At 32.3% G+C, this 23,923-nt stretch overlaps 1 protein-coding gene across 2 annotated transcripts in view; it reads left to right on the top strand.

The window, feature by feature from the left end:
• The first annotated feature begins 605 nt into the window (after positions 1-605).
• The window catches only part of LOC105320584 (MAM and LDL-receptor class A domain-containing protein 1), a 55,835-nt gene continuing 32,517 nt past the window's right edge, over positions 606-23,923 (top strand). For both annotated transcript variants that reach the window (XM_066086292.1, XM_066086290.1), the window contains exons 1-13: positions 606-761; positions 5,156-5,226; positions 9,057-9,221; positions 9,543-9,623; positions 11,287-11,391; positions 12,545-12,629; positions 14,879-15,020; positions 15,115-15,190; positions 15,318-15,512; positions 18,985-19,111; positions 19,238-19,372; positions 23,271-23,386; positions 23,658-23,776. In XM_066086292.1, coding sequence (XP_065942364.1) covers positions 671-761; positions 5,156-5,226; positions 9,057-9,221; positions 9,543-9,623; positions 11,287-11,391; positions 12,545-12,629; positions 14,879-15,020; positions 15,115-15,190; positions 15,318-15,512; positions 18,985-19,111; positions 19,238-19,372; positions 23,271-23,386; positions 23,658-23,776 — 1,508 coding nt within the window. In that variant the 5' untranslated portion in view covers positions 606-670. The remainder of the gene's footprint in view (positions 762-5,155; positions 5,227-9,056; positions 9,222-9,542; positions 9,624-11,286; positions 11,392-12,544; positions 12,630-14,878; positions 15,021-15,114; positions 15,191-15,317; positions 15,513-18,984; positions 19,112-19,237; positions 19,373-23,270; positions 23,387-23,657; positions 23,777-23,923) is intronic.

The following is a 23,923-nucleotide window of genomic DNA, read 5'->3' as shown; positions in this document are numbered from 1 at the left end:
TTAAATAAAAGTATGTTGTTACCAAGTACGATTTTGTTTTCATAGGCGGGGTCATCACGATTTTTTCAATCTCCATACGATAATGAGGACGTCCACTTGTATACAGACTTCTTATGTTTGATCAAGGGCAGATAAGCGAAAATTCTTTTTTTTTCAAAAATTGTAAGAAGAAAAACATAGAATGGGCTTATTGCATCACAGTCTAAAATATCAATTGATGTTGTAAATTGACTAGACTCTTTAAAAAAAATTAACAAAATTTAACGAATTAGGTTAAGAAATAAACGCAACAGAAGCGACCGAATAGGGTCCAAAACCCGGCGCAAAGAGCAGTCATCATTTGCCGGATGCCTCATACGGAGACAACTGTAATCGACCGAAGCCGATCACAAAAATACAACTGTATACGGTTTTGCAAAAGATTGTCATATTTTAACATTATACACATATATGAGCATATTTATATTAGTTGTTTCTTCAACGATTGGTGATTTAGACTGGGGCATAGATGTTATCATTGGTTGTACCCCTTTATCTTTATCCATCTTGATGCCCACGCTTTAGAATGTAGAACAAATATTTCAACATAAGTAAAAGTTATCAAAAAATCTTAACCAGGCGGGTTTATATAAAGGCCGTTCTTATTTATTTTTCACTATTCCTGGGTAGAATGAGTATCATGACGTCAGCTGTCGTGGTACTAGTGTTGCTGGTTGCTCATGGTATTGCAGACCAAAATCGGGACGAAGACAATCAGAGAGGTAGATAATTTTTTAATAATGTTTAATCGTAAAGAACATTTTAAAATTGATTTTCTTAACATCAACATTTTCATAAATAATTTGATTAAGTAAAGACTCATTTTCAGCTATGGTCAGTTTAAACATTATCAAAACACAACTACAACAAAAACCATAGCAATGATCGCTACCTTCACAACCCGCATTAAACATCAAAGAAAGCATTTTGTTTGTTTATATCTATATCTTTCTTTTAACAAATTAATAAATTGGTTGTAAAAAGGTAGTAAAATCAAATTTATTATTGTTAATGTACATTAGTACGTTAGCTAAAGGAAGCAGCCAAATCGTCTCCATGGGGAATCTGAGTCTGATATTAGCATCATGATGATATTTTCGTGCAATCTGTGAATTTTCTTATGCCGCTGTACGTTTCGACTAATCGATAAAAGGGATGTGTAAGTTTTATAAGATTATCGGACTGATTTAAAAAAAATTATTTTGTAGTAGAAACAAAATTATAAAATGTTAAAATACAATTTAATGTTTAAAGAGACACTACCGCTAGTGTTCCTCTCCTGGTTATTTCCTCTTTTTAAACACTGTTCAATAAAAGAATAAAAGTTGTGCATGTTCTGAATTTTATATTATATCGACTCAAACTTTGTTGTTTTATTTACATCACGTGATTTTCAATGACATCCAATTAGTTGATCATGATGATGCACATAACAAATAAAGCGTATGAATTCTTAATGTTAAGAAATTCTATACTTGGTACGATTTCAGAGCGTTATTTTAAAGGAGGCACCTGTATAAGAAGGGAAATGAAAATGATCGGCGGATCTCGATGTTAAAATACTCTTATAATGATAAGATGTATTTATAACCGCCGGGTTTGTACCGTACTGGGTATTTTCCGTACCGGACGATTACTGGGGAATTAGCTCAACACTCGCTGTATTTTCCACATTTATTCCAGTTAATAACACAATTATACAAACATTAATAATTCTAACTTAATTTTAACCTACATATGACAGTGAGGGAAAACGTAACGGGTTAGACGGACGACTTGTATCTCGACTCTTAACCTCTATCAACTCTGATTCTCTACTCTCTTCAACTAACTTACAATCATCTCTAAAACATAAAATATTATTTTACTGGCGTGACCCTCTAAATAATTGACATGTATAAATCACCCAATCAGAGAATATATTTCTTGATCCTAACTGACCATCGTCCAGGTAAACACCCATTTATTCACCTGCGTTAACCCGCTAATTGTTATGTAATTGCATTAACTCTATTAGTGTCAAACACACTTCTTAGCTGAAACCATTGTCCTTCAATCCTGCCTTTCTAATAAGTATCTTTCCCAAAGCTACACTTGATTACTTTGATGTCCTATTTCTTTGTTACAGTTAAGACGTTTGATAAACATTAATTTACATTCTATCACATCACAGTCAGGAGGAATTTCACGATAATTAAAACGTGTAAATAACGTTAATTTACCAACAAGCTAAACTATAGAAAATGTTCGTAACATGTAAAATATACATTTTACATGGTGATATATTGATGACACAGAGCGATTTATTATTTTTTTTATCTCTTACAAGATACATATCTGGGTCATTTCAAGCCAAATCCGTCGAAATGCGTGGTCTCCATGCCCATGCGCTTGCTGAAAGTCACGTTGAAATGTTTGCAATCGATGCACATACGGTGTTGAACGAATGGCTAAAATAGCAATTAGTAATTTTAGTAATAAAATGAGAATTTTTAGATTTAACAAGCGTATTTCTTTAAAGTTTATACTTTTAACTTTGCAAGAAAAATCATTAAAGTCACGGGAAAACTGTCATGTTATTTGCGCAAACTGAGCTGTAGTGTTTCTTTAAAGCCCAATTAAGGTTTTATATTTGAGACGTCTGTTTACAAAAAAATGTCGAGCATTTAGAGGAATGGAGGAAAAGGCAAAAAAAAAAATACAAATTCATTAACCAGAACATTCATTATTCCATATTATTATACACACATTAAATTTAAGATTTAAAACTAAAAGCGTCTAAACATGAGTTTCTGCATGTTCAATTTTTCCACAGACAAAAAATAATTATTTATGCTGTTGTCTTTTTTGGTTTAATGATTATTTTTAGTTTAATGTTACTGTTAACTGTTTTACCGAATGTGTAATGGATGTTTTCACCAATTCATTGACCGTGAACTAATATTTTATTACCTGTCATTGTGTCGTACCTATCAAATCATATTAATTAAGCAAGTAAATATCTAAACTCTGGTAGTTTTAAACTCTAGTAATCTTACAAAAACCTAAATTTATTAATCTAAAGATTTTAATATTTATGTCCAGAAGGCCGATTTTAGATAACCTTTATATATTACTGAAAGTTCATCAATTACCACTGAGCAGATTCCCTGACCGTGAACCAATATATACACACATGTTGGTACTTTTGTGATGTTAACTGTCAAAGCATGTTATTACATATTAACGCCCCGATAGGTCATTCTAGTAATCTTAAAAGATCTCAATTTATGTATCTACATATCTTGATACTTACATGTATATCCAGAAGGCCGACTTTAGATGACCCCTGTCTGATCGACTTTTGTCGATTTCCCCGGGACACTACGGCTGTTGTGACAGCTATGACCCGTGACATTACCCCCCCCCCCCCCACCCCAAACCTGTGCGTGTTTGTGTAGGTTGGCCCTACAGCCGTTTTCCTTTTTTTTTCTCCATTCTTCAGGCATTTAAAACAAAAACTGAAAAATCATATCGATGAAGACTTATCAAGTTTGAGGTACTAATGATTTCAAAAGCCAATATAACTTGTGTATTTGACAAAAACAAATACTGAACCATTATACAATTAATTAACTAGATGATGCAAGTATAGCGACAGCACTTGAGCTTGCGGACCAACATTCCTTTCCATCCTCCATCCCGGGACATTCCTCCTTTTTTTCATCAATCTATCCTTTAGTGACATATTTCTGATTTAATTCATTCCTTCTTTGCAAAAAAAATGACCTAATACAAAAATTTATGATTATTATAATCATCTATACACTCAACAAAGCTTCTAACTGTTCATCCTAATAAAAAGAATAAATAAATTCGAAAATAACAAATAATAATAATTTAAATTTTCAACAAGTCGTTGCTGATATGTCTTTACATCAATGGCCCAGATAGAATAGACAACAACGATTAAAATCTATAATCATTGACGAAACATGCTTAAAATGATCCGCATTTTTGTGATCGATAATAGACTAGCCTTTAATGAAAATGAAAAGTTAAAGATGAGAAACACTTAAATGGGCAAAATGATCATCGAGAAATTAGCCAGAGCTGTTGGAGTCTGCATTGTTTCTACGACACATTGTACACACTTAAAATTTGCTGCTAATTTTTTCTTCGACATTGTTTTGAATATCAAGCAATCCGAAGGAGACATTATTTTGATATCATTTTTATCTTCCATAAATGTAAGGTCATTTCCATCGATATCAGCAATCAATCAAATGAGTAAAATTCAACCAAACCGGAAGTGTTTTCAATACAGTATATCCGGTAATTTTCGCGATGATCTTATTTTATATTTACATTCACTTTCTTTCCTCCTATTAAATTGCATTGATAGATTTGAGTGATAATTACGCATAACACAGAAGACCCAATCACCAAATCTGGTGCGTATGAATACATTCAGTCTTCCTTCAGAACATGACTGACTCTCCTCCCGACTTCAAACCGGATCACGACCTGATATTATACTTGGGCTGATTAATATTTCATGGATGTAAATATTTTTTAAAGATTGAAATGAATTCAATCGATTAATTTCTTAGTATACCCAAAATAAATTCATCAAATTACAAATCGGAAAATAAACTTGAGTTATTAGAATTTAAAACGCTGGGCACTTTTTTTGTCAGCACAATTCGGCTGTTTCGATGGCCCTTCCGTTAAATGCGCATTACTCGTTGAATAAGGCCGAGATTTTTTTAAATAAATCATATTTGCGGAAAGAGAACAAATGTTTAAAACGTAAATATAAGCATTGAATCATTATTTTTTGAAAGATGTGGTCTCATAACTGCAACGGTGTGTGCACACAAATTTTCATAACGCGCTAGCGCGCGTTATTCAATTTGTATGCACACACCGTTGCAGTTATGAGACCACATCTTTCAAAAAATAATGATTCAATGCTTTAGTGACACGCGAAAAAAACCGGATAATTATACGGTATTCAGCTAAGGTTCACGTCTTGAATTGGTTTACAAACCAGAGGTTAAGGTCAATGCGTCGCTCTTAAAAGATGGCATCTGATTTTTTTTCAATTTAGATTATTGATTTTGTTTACATTTAGTTATCGGAAAAAGAGAAGCCAGAATCGCCCTGAATGAATTGAGAAAAAGACATGTATCACACGTGTTGAAGGTAAGAGAGTTTCAAATAGAGAAATATTTTCCTTAAAGTAAAATTGATTTATTTAGATATGCAAAGTTAACGTTACTCATATCAAAATTGAGAGAATAATATGCATGTTCTAGTTTTGAAACTAGTTCCCTTTCTTAAAAAGTTGATAAAAACATTGATTTTTCACGTTTTGAGGTCGTTAAAATGAAATCTTTACCATTTCATTTCATTTTAACGACCTCAAAACGTGAAAAAATATAGGGTAAGTTTATAAAATGCTACACATACATGTATAATCTAAAATAAGGGCAATTTTTTTTAATACAAATTATTCTCTCTCTCTCTCTCTCTCTCTCTCTCTCTCTCTCTCTCTCTCTCTCTCTCTCTCTCTCTCTCTCTCGTGCACATTTATTCGATAGAAACCTCCGTGTGCACATTAATTAATTCCGGAGAAACTCCCATGGCAATCAAATTCCAGAATTAAAAGTATAAACCGTTCTTTCTCAGTATCTGAATGTGACAATACTTGTAACTTAAATCACATTAGTGATAAAATACAATCGTCGTTTCATAATATATAGGCTTACTAATGTTTACGTCCGAACTTAGGCCTACCTATGAGTGGACGTAAAATTTTGGCTTTACTCAAGTTGGACGTAAAGATGCGCTCTTTAATGAAACGCAAATATTCGAACTAGTCTATACATTATACATGTATTATAAGGATAATTCATTTAAGATTTCCATGTGTTTTTGACACTAAATAATACTCCTTGCGCTGGCATTCCAGAAAATCATATACATATATTATGAGGTCATTTCTTTACATGATGGGACCATTACATTAACTGGATTGGTAACTTCTTTATATGCAGTCGTAACTCTTTATGATGAGGTTGTAAATTGGTTCTCACTGAAACGTTTTAATGGGGAAGAGGTCCAGTTTTGTTTTTAAAAAGATGCCGCGTTCATTGTGACCATTGTGACGATGCACATTTCCTGGTCAACTTGTCGTTTGTTCTGAATTCACGAACGAGAGAGAGAGAGAGAGAGAGAGAGAGAGAGAGAGAGAGAGAGAGAGAGAGAGAGAGAGAGTTTATCTTTTAAACATTGATATCATAATATCAATCATTGAACACATTTTGTGTGAAAGATCGAATGTTTTGTTAGTAGAGTATGCTTTTAATTTAAGAGTAAAAGCAATTACAAGCAAAAAATGAAACAAGCGTTTTAAAATCAAAGTCGAAAGACCTTTGTTTCAATGTAACAGGTAGGTGCTACTACCCGCTGCTCAATGCCTCTAACACAAAAGGAATATACAGATTTTCAATCACAGACATTAATAAGAATTCGTTTTCAATTTTTTTTAATTAATTTGATTTTTAAGAAATAATAAAGAAATAGGTTGGTCTTAATCATAACCTCTCTAGATGGGTTTTTTATCCACTGTGTAAAATTTAAGATCACCAGACATGTATTTCTGTTTTTTAAATCCTACGAAGAAGGTGTTGCAGTTCCTGTGCTATTTTCCATAAACCTGTTGCAGATATCTTCTTATCATTTTTATAAGACCATTATATACGTGGATCCAGAAATTTTTTTCGGGCCGGGGGGGGGGGGGGGGTCCGATGAATACTGAATTTTTCCGAAGGGGTGGGGGAGGTGGGTAATTTTATAGAAATTTAAGAAATTTAAATTTTCCTGGGGTGGGATCCTCCCCGCGACCCCACCCCACCCCTGTTCTAGACCCCCATGCATTAATAAAATTGTAAAATGGTTACACTGAAAAATGTGACATGGCATATCCGATTTTCTGTTTCAAAGAGGCATATTTTTAAAATTTAACTTCGAAAAAAAAACTCCGAAGTTATTAACACATTACCACACATCGATCAAGAACAGAGAAACTCAAAGACCTAGTAAGTTGTCAGAATTAACTTGTGTCCGAACCATTTGTGTATGTATCTTTATATATATGTATACAATAAAATATGTTCAAATCAGAGAAACTCACTCACTCTCTCTCTCTTTCACTTCCCCATTAAAACTTTTCAGCGATAACCAGTTTACAACCTCATCATAAAGAGTTACGACAGCGTATAAAGAAGTAACCACTCCATATAATGAAATGATATCATGTAAAGAAGTGACCACATCATATAATGCCTCAACAACGGCATATAATAAAATTGTCACCTCAGATAAAGGATTTACAATTGCGTGTTAAGCTTTCACCACAATACATAAAGGTTTTACCACCATACAAGGGTACATAATGATTTTAACACGCCATAACATGATGTTAGTATTATATAATGAACTTATCACCTAATGTCATGAATGGATGTTGCACTGCATAAAAGGATTTTGCAACTGTACATGAAGAGTGTACCACATACCATAAAGATTGAACAATAGTTCATTATGAGTTTAGCTCTGTATGAAATGAGTTAATCATATTATATAAAGATTTAGTCATAGCATACAATGAATAAACCTCTTCACATTATGATCTTACTACATAACGTAATGATGTTACCACTTCATATAAAGATATTTTACCCCTGAATATAATGGTGAAATTACAGTATATATTGATGTTAGCACTGCATATAATGATGTAACAACTGCATAAAATGATATTACTATTGCATATAAAAGATATACCAATTCATATAATATAAAATTTACCTTAAGGCAGCCATGGCGTTCCATATATTAGCGTAATACAAAAAGTTATTCGAAAGCAGAATTTAAATGCAATTATGAATTTTATCAAATGAATATTAATCAATTAGATTTAGACTCACGTACTAAAGAAAGTCAAAATGTCACAACTTCATACAAAGCCATTCCGTGCACATGATGGTGTTCAATCCGTCTATTTGAGGCCACGTTTACTGATTGGTAAATTCACCTTATGTGTTGTCCGATCAAATGTGGTAAATTCACCTTATGTGTTGTCCGATCCAATGTGGTAAATTCACCTTATGTGTTGTCCGATCCAATGTAGTAAACTCACCTTATGTGTTGTCCGATCCAATGTAGTACACTCACCTTATGTGTTGTCTAATCCAATGTGGTAAATTCACCTTATGTGTTGTCCGATCCAATGTAGTAAACTCACCTTATGTGTTGTCTAATCCAATGTGGTAAATTCACCTTATGTGTTGTCCGATCCAATGTAGTAAACTCACCTTTATCTGTGACTTGTTCTTCGCCATGGTAAAGATAATACATGTTCTTCATTTGAGAATCTTGTTAAACTTTTAATCAAAATATGATTCGCCAGTTTCCCAAAAGCATACAAATGGTAAATCGGTATCTTACAATATATAACTTTTCATGATATTAAAGTGACAGTATACACCGAATCATTTAACTTTGAATATTTATTTTAATGAGTACTTCTGTTTGTCCGTTTCCTGTCCTATAACAAAAAGACATTGTCTCCAAGATATCTTAAAAATAGCAGAGACTTGATCAACGAAACATTGGTTGATGATAAACCTATGAGTGAACATGTTTTTACACTAGTTTGTTTTTTGTGGCGAAACTTCCGGTCGTTACAGGACGTACTCAAAAATTGATTGTTGGCTTTTTGTTTTGTTTTACATAGAAATAATTACTGGAAAATTCCTTCACAGTATATACTTGTATATCATATCCATTACATCCATCCAAGAGGAATGTAATTTTTTTTTCAGACTAATGCATGAGGAATGGAAGACCTTTTTGTCGCTATAGCAACAAGAGTCTAGTTTTGTCATTATCTTTTAACCGCTATCTAGTTAGGTTTAAAACATATTTATAGACTTCAATATGTTTTATATTATACCCTTGTTTTCCAGAGGGCAACTGAATTTGAAACAACTGAAGAAGAGAAAGAAATTGATCTTGATTTCATAGAGCGTGCGTTAGAGCGATATGAAGAAAGACTACGCAGCACGGAAACAATTGAAGCTGATAATCATGTAGCTACTGGCGGGGAAAAACTCATTCAGGAAGCACTGACGGTAAGGGACGCGAAATTCAAAATGAAGATTAGGATAAAGCATCTGTTTGTTACCATTGTTTTTATTAAGAAACTTTTTTTTTTAAAGGAACAATTTTATACTTGCGTATTTTTTTTTACTTTCTTTCTTTTTTTTTTTTTTTTTGATTGTGAAAACTACTATCATTCTCTTTTGACATATTTACATTATTTAGATGTACATGTAACATAAGTGCGATGCCTTTATTTACTCAAATGATGGAAGGTTGTGTGTATCATCATACAATGAATCGTTGGTTTTTTACCCTACTGAAATAGCAAATAAATTATAATTTTATTGAAGGGTAATGTTGATCCCAACTCTGACGTGGTCAATCTACTGGAGAGCATGTTTGTTAATGAGGGCTCCAGACACAACCAACACGTGAGTACCCACGATGTGGTTATGTATGTACTACATAGATACGCTTATTTAGCCTTATTTCATCGGTAAACCCAATTGTATTCCAAATAATGAGTGTCAGTTTGTGAATAGACGCTATTTAACGGTTTGGACGAAATGGAATTGCCAATCAGTGTATTAGAAATTAATTTAAATTCAGAGTAATATTTTGATCCTTATATTAAAAAGTTTACAACCTTTACTTTAAATTTGTTCACAAAAAGTCTTGGTTGCACTTTTGCGCTCATTTAAAAAAAAAAAAAATAACTACTAAATTATTAATTTTTAAGTCAAAATTAAAATGACTTGAATGAAAAATTGGAATGTAATGAGAAGCTTTTGAAATCATTAGCCTTAAATCAATAATATTGGCTTGAGTGAATTTCCTAAATGTAACATAACTTTGTTCGCCAGTTTAAGACAGTGGCATCGGAAGCAGATTGAAAGTGGGGGAGGGGGCTAAACTAATCATCAGAAATCTTGACAAGCAAAAACAAAAACAAAACAAAAACGTAATTACCAAAATCATGAAATTAATAGAAATTCCTAATCGGAGGGGGGGGGGGGGGGGGGGGTTGTCGTAGTTTGTGTATAACTCCAATTTTCAATATCACTCTTAATATTTCCTTATTTTCATTTCAATTCCTTACATTCTACCGAGAAAGTAGAGGCGGGGGTCGGCAGCTTCTTGATACTTCAAATTTTTATAGGTAAATTTCAGATAAAATATGTTTGCTGCGAGAAAAAGTGGGGAGGGGGATAGCCCCTCCCTGATGCTATGTGCTTGATTGTTAGGTCTAATTTTGTTACTCCCCACTCCCTAGTTCCCCCCCTCCTGGTTCCAACGACTATGTGAGAAAAGAGGTAACAAGCACGACACTATCAACACGCAAACGAGAACATTTGAAGATCTGACATAGATTAAGGAAATATTTGGCGCTTCGGGCAGTTATAACTTACATATATTTGTTGCAAAGTTGAAAAGATACGGTTCATTATCATCTTACAATTTCCTTCATCTGAATTAAAATTAGGAATGAAAAAATGAAAAAATATACACATATAATAATCAATATCGTTAATACTAGTAACAGGTAATTCATTTCATGGCTCAACAGGCAGAAAGGGTAGTCATTTTGATTTGTTAAGCTTTTAAATTTTATTTAGTAAAGAAAAATAAAACAAATCAAATACCATAAATTGTATATACTTAGCTTGAGTAGCTCTACTTTCCGGGGATATAAATACAGTGTAAAATTTGCAATGACCATTTAGCCTTTAGGCTGCAATAATTAAGAGTTTTGTCGTTTCCTATACGTAATTACAAGCTTACATTGCTATTTATCATAAACATTTATATATTATTCTTTACTCACTAACATTTTCACTGCATATTGGTTTTTTAATTCCTTTTCTTGCAGATAAATTCATACCATCAGATCAATTACATGTATTCAATTTCATCACAAATTAACGAATAAATATTATGGATATTAGACACGTTATCCTTTTAGTTCTCAAAAACTTAATATAGATAATATATATCATTTTGTGTTCATGAAAAATCGATCAAACTGAGTAATTTTACGAATTCAATATCTTTCATGTATGTAATTTAATGACTATCGATTTATTTATTTTTTAGCCGATAGGTATCGATCAGATTGCTGCAAAAAAAGGAAAGGTATATGGTGACACCCACGATGGTCATCGCTTCACTCAGACACAAAGTGAGGGGATGGAACAGACGGTAAGTCGAAGTCAATTAACTGACCAATCAGAGGGTAACCAATCAGATAGTTTGCAAAAGGTCACTGCAAATGTCAGTCAACTATTCATGATGACTATTTTTTTAAAACTCAACCAATGATATGATGTATAAATAAAAATACTTCAAATGATCTGCAGATTCAATCTGCCATTCGAACCCCAAAGTAAAAATTTAATCAGATGCTTTGCGTTATAATTCTCTTTTGATAAAAATTAAAATAAAAAAAGAAATGTAGAAGTAATTATTGAATAGTTAATGAGGTTGCATTAATGAATCATATTAGTGCAGTAAATTAGTTTCTAATGCAATGTAAATAAAATAGTGAGTAAGGGTGTACATGTATTTCAGGAAGACTACAAAGCAAAATGAAAGTGACGTCAGTGCGTAACTCAGATTGTCAGGCAGTCAATGAATTTGTAAATATCAACTGAAAACACCACAAACTGCTGACATTTTCATAAATCGACCAAACGAATCAGTTATTACGGTTAATTCAATGAATCTGCTAAGTAAGCACTTCGTCTTAATATAAGATATAAAAGTTTAACATAAAATAATCAGCCAATTAGATTGCTAGTCAATAATCAATGTCAGTTACCAAAATGATCAGCAGATGTCAATTTCAAGCAAAGGATGTTTTGGATGTATTTTATATTAGTATATGTTAATAACTCAGCAAATAAGATAACCAGGTAATGCCAATTAATTCTTTGATAGCTAAAAGAAAAATACCATTTACTAATATTTTTGGGCTAAGTTTAAATCTTTAATCAGCTTGATTAGGGTATGGGATTTAATTTCAAAATTCAAAATTCAAAAATAAGTGACATAAATTTGAATTTTAAACATCACATGTACGTTGCATATGCGATTCTGTGCAGATTAACTTAAAGCTATAGAAAAATACTAGTATCATTGGGGTTAATTGGGGTAAAAAGACGCACCCTATCTATACTTCAATTCTTTTTCAAAGTGTCAAAAATATTTAAGAAATTCTCTTTTAAACCGCATCCAAATGCATTAAATTTATAATTTGTATATTTTGTTACAGATTGGATAATTCAGGTGTATCTTGTTTCGTGCTGTATCTATTTATATTTTTATTCGTATTATTATTTTTTTAATATCAAAGGGTGATGGAAGAAAGAGGAATTTCCTGCAGACTGCGCCACTCTGGTCGGATTTAATCATCCCTTACACCATTGACAGCAGCCTGGGTAAGACGGGTTTAAGTAGAAGTACTGAAATGTGAATTGTTAATTCCAATTGTGAAAATATAGTCTTTTAGCCAAAAATAAAGTTCTAAATGTTAAACAAATACATATATGACATCACAAAAAGATAAAGATAACCAAGTGGTATGTTTAACTTAACACACACTTGTTACATGATTTCGTTCTAGTAAAAGTCTCCCATGTTAGGGGTGTTTGAACCTTTTATAAGATAGATGATTTCCGAAAAAATAAATCCATCAATACCGGTATAATAAATTCTAATTTATCAAGATTTGTGCGTTTAGGTAATTAAGAACTCTTTAGTAATTAAAGTTACGTATAGGTCACTGTTGTTTATAGAAATATTAATGTCAAATGTAAAGAAAAGTAATTTGAAAAGGTATATGTCATGACACCAGAATATAGAAATACAAAATTGAAAATACATTAGCACATGTCATTTTATACCCCTGAAATATGATTTAAGGAGGGTGGATGGTCAGATCTGCCTTAAACTTTTAAATCCGATATTTTGGACCAGAAGTTATTATTTAGTAACACAAGAAAATAAATAATTATTTAAGCTTTAGAGTTATAATGATTTGATATATCTATAGACAGAGCTCTTCATATAAAGGAGATATATGTAGCTCAAAAATGGCCACGACCATCATGCCTCCTTAACCATGGAAATATAAAGAAATAATGTAGACCTATAGAAATGTTTAACATTGAATTCATTTAAAAAAAAATGAAGCAGTGCTTCTTTTATGGAATGTCAAAACGTAGCAATATTCGATATTTTCAATTTGTACTGTAGGGTTTTTTTGTAATTTAAATTTTTTGTGTGTACATGTATTTCATAACTTTCATTTCAATTGTATAATTGTCCATTGGCACTGTATAATTTTATCTGTATTCTATTCATTCCATTCCTATTTTATAAATTTCATTTGTGTTGCATAATTTTTTTTATTTGTATTATACATTACGTTTAAGTATTCTCTATATCTCTGAGAAAAAAGCAAGCGTTTCATCCGTTCAAATATTTCATTTGATATTAATGAGAAATCAATCTGTAAAGGACTATATACATATATTTTTGATATGGGATTAAAATTTCACCCGGAATTTGCAATCATTAAAAGTGCATCAGTTACGTAAAATTATTTTTTTTTTTATGAATAGTTGATATACCATAATTATGTTTTTAACTTACTCGTTGGAATTGATATGCACTCACTAGATATATATAAGGTCAAGAGTTGAACTTTTTTTGGTAATTCAATCACAATCATTCAAAAATTGACAATTTTTAAAAACTGTTTTTAATGGGACGCTTTTAACAAGAGCAATGTTTTGTCACTTTTTAGTCTAAGAAAGATGCATCATTGATGAAAAAGTTGTATGTTTAAGCAATTGCTTCAGGTTTTTGAAAAGAAACCTGATTGAAATCTGTTTTACGCAAAAAATGCGAAAATGCCGGGTAAGGGTTAACTTTAAGATGTCATATTTCGAAATTGTGGGCATTTGAAAAAATTATGAATAAACTTCAGATGTTTATCTGTACAAAGCAAAAACATTACAGTTAATTTTTGGTGTTCATTAAAGTGGGCCATAGAAGTCCAAATTATATGTAGTCCTTTAAAAAACATATATGGGAAATTCATATCAGAGTGTTGGTAGTCCTTAAAGGGACTTTGACACGATTTGAGCCCAAAAGTTTGAATTTTATTTTTCCATTTTTAATGTTTAGAATGAATAATATAGATATGTTTAATGCTTTTTCAAAATTTCAAAGTCCGATATAAGCAAGATACAGAATTTGGAATACTTTGTTTTGTAAACAAAGCTTGACCCTTGTTATTGTTTACATATGTATTTTATTGGTATAAGTTTCAATCAAATGTTGCTTCTTCTATTGATAAAGTATTTTATAAACACATTGAATAGGTTTGCCTTGTTTCCCACGAGGTTTTATGTCAAAACAACTGTAATTCCATACTTTACATTATTTGTAAACAAAATTTAAGACTCAGGCTTTGTTTACATAACAATGATTTTTACCTCTGTATCTCCTTAACTATTACTTAAATACTAACATTTAAATCTTGGTCAATCATTCAACATGTGCAAGTAAACCATTTTATATATATATAAAAAAATTTGATCTAAAATCGTGCCTAAGTCCCTTTAAAGGAGCTAAAGAAGTATGTATTATTTAGAGGTTTTTGTCTATTTCTAAATTCCAGCGAATACTCCGAGTTATGTCGACGTCATAGATAAAGCCATTAAACAATTTTCCGACTACACCTGTTTGAAATGGGTCCCTTACGGCTCGGACGAAGCCAACAAAACGTCTTATTCAAGCTACATCGAGTTTTTTTCGGAAAGGTACACGCATTTGACTTTTACGAAGTATTACTGCATTTAAAATAAACCTGTTTTTAAATGGCATTAATGACGATAGTCTTTTCCTTCTCTTAAGTGGCTGTTGGTCCTACGTTGGTAGAGTATTTTCAGACAAACAACAGATAAGCTTACAAGCTCCAGGTTGTGTAACTGTAAGTTCCAGTTCTAAGGTTTACCAAAAAAAGCCATTCATGATTAGACGATTATAAACAGCAAATTTTATCATTCAATACTTCACAACCTGTGCATGACCAATAACGTTATATTGTGTGTTTGAAGCTGTCTACAACTGTCCATGAGATGACGCATGCTATCGGTCAAATGCACGAACAGTCCCGGAATGACCGTGATAACTACGTCACTATGTTATGGAGCAACATTAATGGAGGGACAGGCAACTACAACATGGCAAAGTCGCAGACCTTTGACAGAAATCCATACGACTATGAGTCCGTGCTCCAGTATAGCTTAACGGTAAATTTGTTTATCGCTATTGTAATACAGTATAGGTTATCGGTAAGTTTGTTTATCGCTATTGTAATACAGTATAGGTTATCGGTAAGTTTGTTTATCGCTATTGTAATACAGTATAGGTTATCGGTAAGTTTGTTTATCGCTATTATAATACAGTATAGGTTATCGGTAAATTTGTTTATCGCTATTGTAATACAGTATAGGTTATCGGTAAGTTTGTTTATCGCTATTGTAATACAGTATAGGTTATCGGTAAGTTTGTTTATCGCTATTGTAATACAGTATAGGTTATCGGTAAGTTTGTTTATCGCTATTGTAATACAGTATAGGTTATCGGTAAGTTTGTTTATCGCTATTGTAATACAGTATAGGTTATCGGTAAATTTGTTTATCGCTATTGTAATACAGTATAGGTTATCGGTAAGTTTGTTTATCGCTATTGTAATACAGTATAGGTTATCGGTAAGTTTGTTTATCGCTATTGTAATACAGTATAGGTTATCGGTAAGTTTGTTTATCGCTATTGTAATACAGTATAGGTTATCGGTAAGTTTGTTTATCGCTATTGTAATACAGTATAGGTTATCGGTAAGTTTGTTTATCGCTATTGTAATACAGTATAGGTTATCGGTAAGTTTGTTTATCGCTATTGTAATACAGTATAGGTTATCGGTAAATTTGTTTATCGCTATTGTAATACAGTATAGGTTATCGGTAAGTTTGTTTATCGCTATTGTAATACAGTATAGGTTATCGGTAAGTTTGTTTATCGCTATTGTAATACAGTATAGGTTATCGGTAAGTTTGTTTATCGCTATTGTAATACAGTATAGGTTATCGGTAAGTTTGTTTATCGCTATTATAATACAGTATAGGTTATCGGTAAGTTTGTTTATCGCTATTGTAATACAGTATAGGTTATCGGTAAGTTTGTTTATCGCTATTGTAATACAGTATAGGTTATTGGTAAGTTTGTTTTCCGAAAACGTGCTTTATCGAAGTTAAAAGGTTCGTTATTTTACCATTACCGAGCGCCAGCATGACTTCACGGTTAGTCTGTGTACTGTTGCCGTGCTCTGGTAAAGCTTAACAGTAACTTTGTGTACCGTTACTGTACTCCCGTATAGCTTAACAGTAAGTTGGTTAGTTGATCAGTGGTATGCTCCAAATAGTATCAGGATGTAAAACTTAAATAGCATTCTGAAGATAGCTGAAGGATCTGGGAAGGTAATTGAATGGCAATAATATGATCAAATTTTATTCAGACATATTAAAGTTATTTTTAACCTCCTCTCAGTTGACTGGATGGAAAAGTTTCATCCCATATATGCTCGTTATAGAATTACTAGTGAAAAACTAAGCTCAATTTTGTCTTTCCCATTTCTACAACCAGCTAATTAATGTAAATTATGTGCTCAGTGACTTTAGCCATTAGATTATACCAAAACGAATAAAAAATAATTTGAATGCATTAATTATTTTTAAGTTCCAACTGCAAATAAAGGGAACGATGTCTGAAATCACTTTATCGAGATTTTCAATCTTGTTCGTTGTGATATAACTGAATTAAATCTGTTAAATAGCGAAAGCTGAGCAACAGTCGGGTCCAGAATAGAGTACACATTTTTGAAATTCTGTTTTTAAAACCGTTTTACACAAATTATTCATATGTTACCATTTTGTTGGTACATCTGCTCTTTGTTTAAAGCAACCATGTTGGACGTATGATCTGACAAATGTTGTGCAACAGTTCGCGTGCGAAGAGTATCTTTGAGACATGCAAGATATATTGGTGCCGATTTTGTGAAGCAAATTGAGGTTAAATGTTTCAATGCGTTAACAGTTTTCGCATAAATCAGACAGCTGACTGTTAAACTGCGCAAAATAAACAAAATCTGATGTCTTAACAAAGTACTAAAATACAATTCATTCTATTGGTAATTCAGTATGATCTTTTGCGTTTTCTCGAATTTATTCAGTTTAAATTAACAGAGTTTAATATCGCTGACGGAAATATATATACATATGTATGTATATATGTGATTCATTTTGAAAAATGAATTGTGCTCTTTGTTTTAGTACAGGTTTCTTTTGTTTAAATGAATACAATTTCTATTTACTTACCATATTTGAGTCATGTTTCTTATGTTTAATTGTTTACAATTTCTATTTACTTACCATATTTGAATGTTAAGCTTCGAATTAATAAGCAAAATACAAAACTTTGCTCACAATTCTATGTTTGTACACAGATCTGAGACCATTCTTTTGTTTACAGTTTAAATGCTGGAAAGGAAATACCAAGTTAAAAATCTTAAACTGACTGTAATTAACTCGTGTGAACAAAATATGACTCACTCACTCAAACCTAGCAGAATTGTGAGCTCTGTATCTTGCTTATAATTCTACGATTGACGCTTAAATTTTGGTTCTTTATTAGAAATGTCTCGCTAAACGTTAAATACTAATCATTTACAAAACAAAATAAAATATATGTGCTGTAACTACTTTCTAAGGCCCCTCTTTATAAACAATGAATTATATAAATTCTATATCAATTTTGATAGTTCAGACACGAGTAAATAAAAACGACAACTATTAAACAGTTTCCATATTTCTGACACATTTTGTGTCGGGGATAAAGGCATTATCTCTATTCTTAAGAATATATTACAGCGGAAAATCATTCTGGTTTGTAGCAATTTATTGTTTTTTTTAAGAAAGATGAAAATAATTGGTGGGCCTTAGTAAAATAGAGTAAAATGTCTGTCAATATATTGACTATAATAGCTCTTTAACATATCAAGTGACAACATTTTTCATTCGAGTGTATTCATCAATCAAGTGAGTAAGGTTAAAAAGTCACACGTGATTATGCCAAGTAAATAACAGGCGACGTATATAATGGGGAAGACCAATTAAATGTTTGAATGTTTTTAATTTGAGGTATAGAGCACATTGAGATATATAAGTAGAAAGTAGTTGAGGAAGGAAATGTACTTATATGCTCGCATTATAAAGTGGGGGAAGGAGGAGCAGAACGAAAATATAGGGAAGTGAAAGTTAACAGTGTACCCCTACCAAAAGTTTAGTTTTTTATCTTGGATAGGATTTTCGTATTTTCGGTAAAAATGGTATTCCTTAAAGGTACAATGTCAAACATCAAATGTGTGCAAAAAAAGTGTAAAATTCCAATACTGAACAATATTTATCTTTCGTAATTCTTCTCAGAGGCCATATGGTATAATATCCTTTGAACCCCAATATAAAGTCATTGTCGCTCAGGTGAGCGTGTGGCCCCATTAAACCTGTTTATTCCCGTTAGACAATAATGAGGTCAGAGGATGAGTATTAGGTATATCACATAAATAGTTTGATACCGATATATTTCTCAAGATATTCAATTTTACCTTGCTTCCTATGAAAATGTTTAAACAAATGATAATAGCAGACTGACAATTTGAACTTTCAGTCTTTTTCTACTAATGGACAACCTACCATTGAGTTCAAAGACCAGAGCCTGGATTTCCTTGCTGACTCGGCCACAGGGTTGATGTTTTACGATATCAAGGACATCACTGATGGCTATGACTGCACAAGTAAAGTTTCTAGTGAAAACTAAGAATAATTTTGTTGATGATTTAAAACATACAAACGATTTTTAACTTTGATATACATATATTGTCAACTCCGATCATATCTCAGAACTCTCAGAATTTTTTCAGCATCCTGCCTTGGCGCCGACGGAACCACCCCTCTGAAGCAGTGTCAGAACGGGGGCTTTGTACTTCACACTTGTAATTGTCACTGCCCTGAAGGACTCACGGGGGATCTTTGTGAATCCGTCGCTACTGATCCAGGTATTTTTGTATTAACAAAAATCTGCAGATCTAAATATAGGTTGTATGCAATTAAACATTTATTGCCGATAAAATACAGAACAACTGTCATTGGATATTCCTTAACCAGGTTGCAAATAACGTAGCCAGAAAATTATAATTTGTTGACCATTTCTTAGATCATATCGATTGCTTTTATATAGGATGACCTTCACTCAGAATGAAAAAAAATATACTTATAGGAATAAAAACCAACTATTGTATACCATTTAATCTATGATTGTAGTACTAATTTTTATATGGAAAAAATAGACCAATGGCCTACTTAATACGCTAGTGGTACTTTGATATATTTGATAAATATAGTTAACTAGATTTATACTTTTGAAAGCACACGTTGATTTAGTTTGACAAACATAAGTTAAAAAAAATAGATTAAAGTATAATAAAGCAATTACTTTTAATTAACCATCTCCCCAAACGATCATTAAATTAAAGAGAGTGCTCTTGAGATGGTAGCTCTTCACAACCCCTTCCCCAGGTCTTTCGAACTATTTTCTTTGCATGTGGTTAAAATAGTATTAAAATTATTTTTTGTGCATATGTGATATATTTTCTCCTTTCTGACATCTTTTTGTAAACAATTGAAGTCAAAATAATTCAAATTAAAATAGAATGGACGTTACTACGCCATTGCATTTTTTAATAGAAAAAATGCGGTTTGCAAATGTTGATTTTTTTAATGTTTAAAAATAATTCTTTCAATGTTTTGACTTTTAACCAGTTCCCTTCGCAAATCGGTTTAAAAATTTGTGCATTTAAGACAGCTGGTGCACTTTCCTAAGTATGTGTTCAAAGACAGCAAGTGTTTGATAAAAAAAATCTTTTTATTCCTAACATATTTTTGGACAGCAAGATCCTTTGTAGCACTTGAAATTTCTATCCAATAAAATGTGGATTCGCTTCATTCATGTTTAGGATATTAAGATGTTCATTTTAAATTCATTTATTGAAATAATTTAAACCTAAAAAAAAAAATACAAAGTATTCATCTGGGCAATTTACTTTAAGAAAGCAAGACCATTGAAGATAGAAAGGAAATTAATTGTTGATCTTTTTAATTAAGCGTGTTGCCTGTATGACAAATTGCAGATTAATCTAATCACAAACGTCGGTTTGTTGATGTGACCATCTTTTGAGTAGATAGATTTTATTTTTCTGGTAACATAAAGCATGCTAGGATTTTTACTTAGGTAGGGTCTTAAGAGGGACTTACTCGGAATCTTAGGCCTGCATAAGTCCTGTTTAAGTGTGTCTTATACAGTAACATAAAGCAATCTTAGCAACGTCTAAGCTAATCATGGCTATGTTAAAAAGTAGAATCAAAATGTTCATTTCTTTCGTCGATTTTTAATGTACTGGTTATAAAATATTTTTATTTTGGTTAATTTCTTATTTATTAGGTCACCTTAGTAAACTCATGTGACCTATTGCTTTCCGTTTTCGTCCGTCGTCGTGTTTCGTGCGTCGTCCGTCTTGCGTTAACAATTTTACATTTTTATCTCCTTCTTAAAAACTACAAGTCCAATTGTTACCATTTTTTATGCGAGGCATCTCTTTGGAAAGAGGAATCTAAAGTGTGAAATTCATGGCTCTACCATCCCCGGGGCATCATAGGCGGGGCCAAATATGCAAAAAAAAACAAAACATATTTTCAAAAATCTTCTTCTCTACTTTCACAGATGACTGGTTGCATGGTTATGGTGTCCATGAAGCCCTCTACCAAAACTGTGTAATTCATGGCCCCTGGGTCAGGGGTTCAGGCTCTGAGGTGGGGCCCATATGGCCATTGAGTTAAAATGTATTAAATCTTAGAAAATCTTCTTCTCTACTCCTATATATATTTGTTAAAAACTAAATGCATGATTATGATGTCCATGAAGCCCTGAACCAAAATTGTGAAATTCATTACCCCTGTGCGAGGGGTTCAGGCTCTAGGCTGGAGCAAATATGGCAATATACTTTAAATGCAATAAATCTTTAAAAAAAAAATTCTTCTTTCTCTCATATAAAGTTGTTAAAAAACTAAATGCATTATTATGATGTCCATAAAGCCCTCAACAAAAATTGTGAAATTCATGGCCCCTGGGTCAGGGATTCAGGCTCTTGGTTGGGGCCAATATGGCCATATTGTTAAATGTATTGAATCTTAGAAAATCTTTTCAACTCCTATGTATATTTGTTAAAAACTAAATGCATGATTATGATGTCAATAAAGCTCTCACCAAAAATTGTGAAATTCATGACTCCTGTGCCAGGGGTTCAGGCTCTAGGAAGGGGCCAATATGGTCATATAGTATAAAATGTAATAAATCTTAGAACATCTTCTTCTTTACTCCCACACATGTGGGTAAAAAACTTAATTCATGGTTATGATGTCCACTATCTCCTCTTCTAAAATTGTGAAATTCATGGCCCCTGGGTCAGGGGTTCAGGACATGGGAGTGGCAATATAGTGTTAATGCATATAATGTTTAAAATATTTTTCTCTGTTGTCACACATCTGTATGAAAAACTGACTTCATAATTATCTTAACCAGGAAGTCCTCTACTAAAATTTTAATTTCATGTCCCCTGGAGTATGGGTTTTGACTCTTGGGCAGGGCCAAAATGGATGTTAATGCATATAATGTTTGAAAATTATCCTCTTTACTCCCACACACCTGAAAGGCAAACTGAATTCATGATTTTGTAGACCAGATCTTTAAGATTTTTACCTAAATTATAGATTTCATAGTTCCTTTTAAAAGATTTAAGGCAGAAAGGGGGTCGTCACTACAAATTTATAATTTTTCTACTCAAGAATGAAACCTAATTAAATGCATATATGAGACTCCTCAACAAGTATGTGTATGGGTTATAGGCTACTCGGGTGACCGTTAAGGCTGATTTGGCCTCTTGTTTATAAATACAAGTGCTTGATATCTTTGACATTAGCTGAGGTAGAAGTAAATGTACAGACACAAAATTCAAGGTGGCATGAGAATACATACATACCTAAATTTCTTAAAAAGCTCAAAGCGATGGATCTTAGGCAAAGTATTTTGTCCATTGCTCTTACGTCTTTGTTTAGACGAATATTCATTATTTAAGTCGTTCTGGAAGACCGCCTGTGCCGTAATATCGTGATGCCGTTAGAATTTGATAGAATAATATAGTAGATTTCTTTTTTATATTTTGTTCTACATCCTACCTCACCAATAAGGCATTCACATACTCTGAGTATAATTTCGTCATAAGTCAATGTATTGAAATGAGGCAATCGTCGTCTTTAAAACCACAGTGGGTTTTTTCGTCTTCAAACTTCCTTTTTAATTTTTCAAGTTTCGTGAGTTTACATATATAGTTACTTTTTGTAAACTGACCATTTTGTGTTTACAACCTATTCAGCAGTCAACTTGCATACTATATGGAAAATGTTACAGCTCATCACCACTGCGGTTTATATTTATATCAATTAAATCAAAATTTTTATATTGGTGACTATTAAGATATTGATTTTTTCTATTGATTATGTGATTAATAAACAGTATTCAAATGCTAAATTGAAATACATGTAATTAACAATCTTACTTCTAAATGTGTAAAAACAACACTTAAGACATACTTAAGTCAACTCTACCGGCCGCCAATGTTTTGCGTAAATTGTCCCAGCTAAGCTCTTATAGTTACGAACTATAGTCTAAGAATGTACACAAGTCAGGCTTAAGCACTGTCTTAGACTTAAGTACCCTTTATGTTACGAGCCCCATAACCTTTACTGATATTCTTCTTTGTTAGAAAAATATTGATAATGAAAAATGAAAAAAATGTTTAGTTTGTTGAATGGTGGTACGTTCATGTACAAATTGATTAACAGAATGTGGCACAGGAATAATTGATTTAGCTGACGGAGAATCCAGGACTATAACCTCACCAAACTTCAGCAATGGTGGTCCCTACCCAACAGGCAAAGAGTGTGTCTGGCTGGTGAAGGTAAGTTTATATTATAACTATTTTTTTTTATTTTAATCCAGGAATAGTTCTTGTGGTGTTAAATATGGCATAAATTGGTACCAATTATGTTATATCACATACATACGTGCATTTATGCATAAGTCACGTGAATTCTTAAAAAAATATATCATAAAGTAGTTTAATATTTCCTTCGTGCATGAGTACGAATAATCTCAAATTCCATTTCGGCTTGTTATGCATGGGTTTTAAGGTGATATACTGTTACAATGTATTTTCAATCATTATATAGGTCAACAATGGGAGACTTGTTGAAATGACTATAGAGGAGATGGACCTTACAACCGCAAATACAGCGTGCGATCATTGGCTAGAGATACGGTACAACCTGATTGGACAAACTGGCCCTAGGTAAAATTTCAGAATAAATGCATTGAAGCATATACAAAAAGCCACTATTTTCAGATATATGTACATGCCCTATTTGCTGAGAAGGACACAAATGCGTGTAATTCAAATCCCTTCAACTTGAAAAGCGACATTGACATCTTTCTTTCA

Source organism: Magallana gigas, chromosome 5, assembly GCF_963853765.1.
Source record: "Magallana gigas chromosome 5, xbMagGiga1.1, whole genome shotgun sequence".
Taxonomy (NCBI): Eukaryota; Metazoa; Mollusca; class Bivalvia; order Ostreida; family Ostreidae; genus Magallana; species Magallana gigas.
This window is presented reverse-complemented; position numbering and strand designations above follow the sequence as displayed.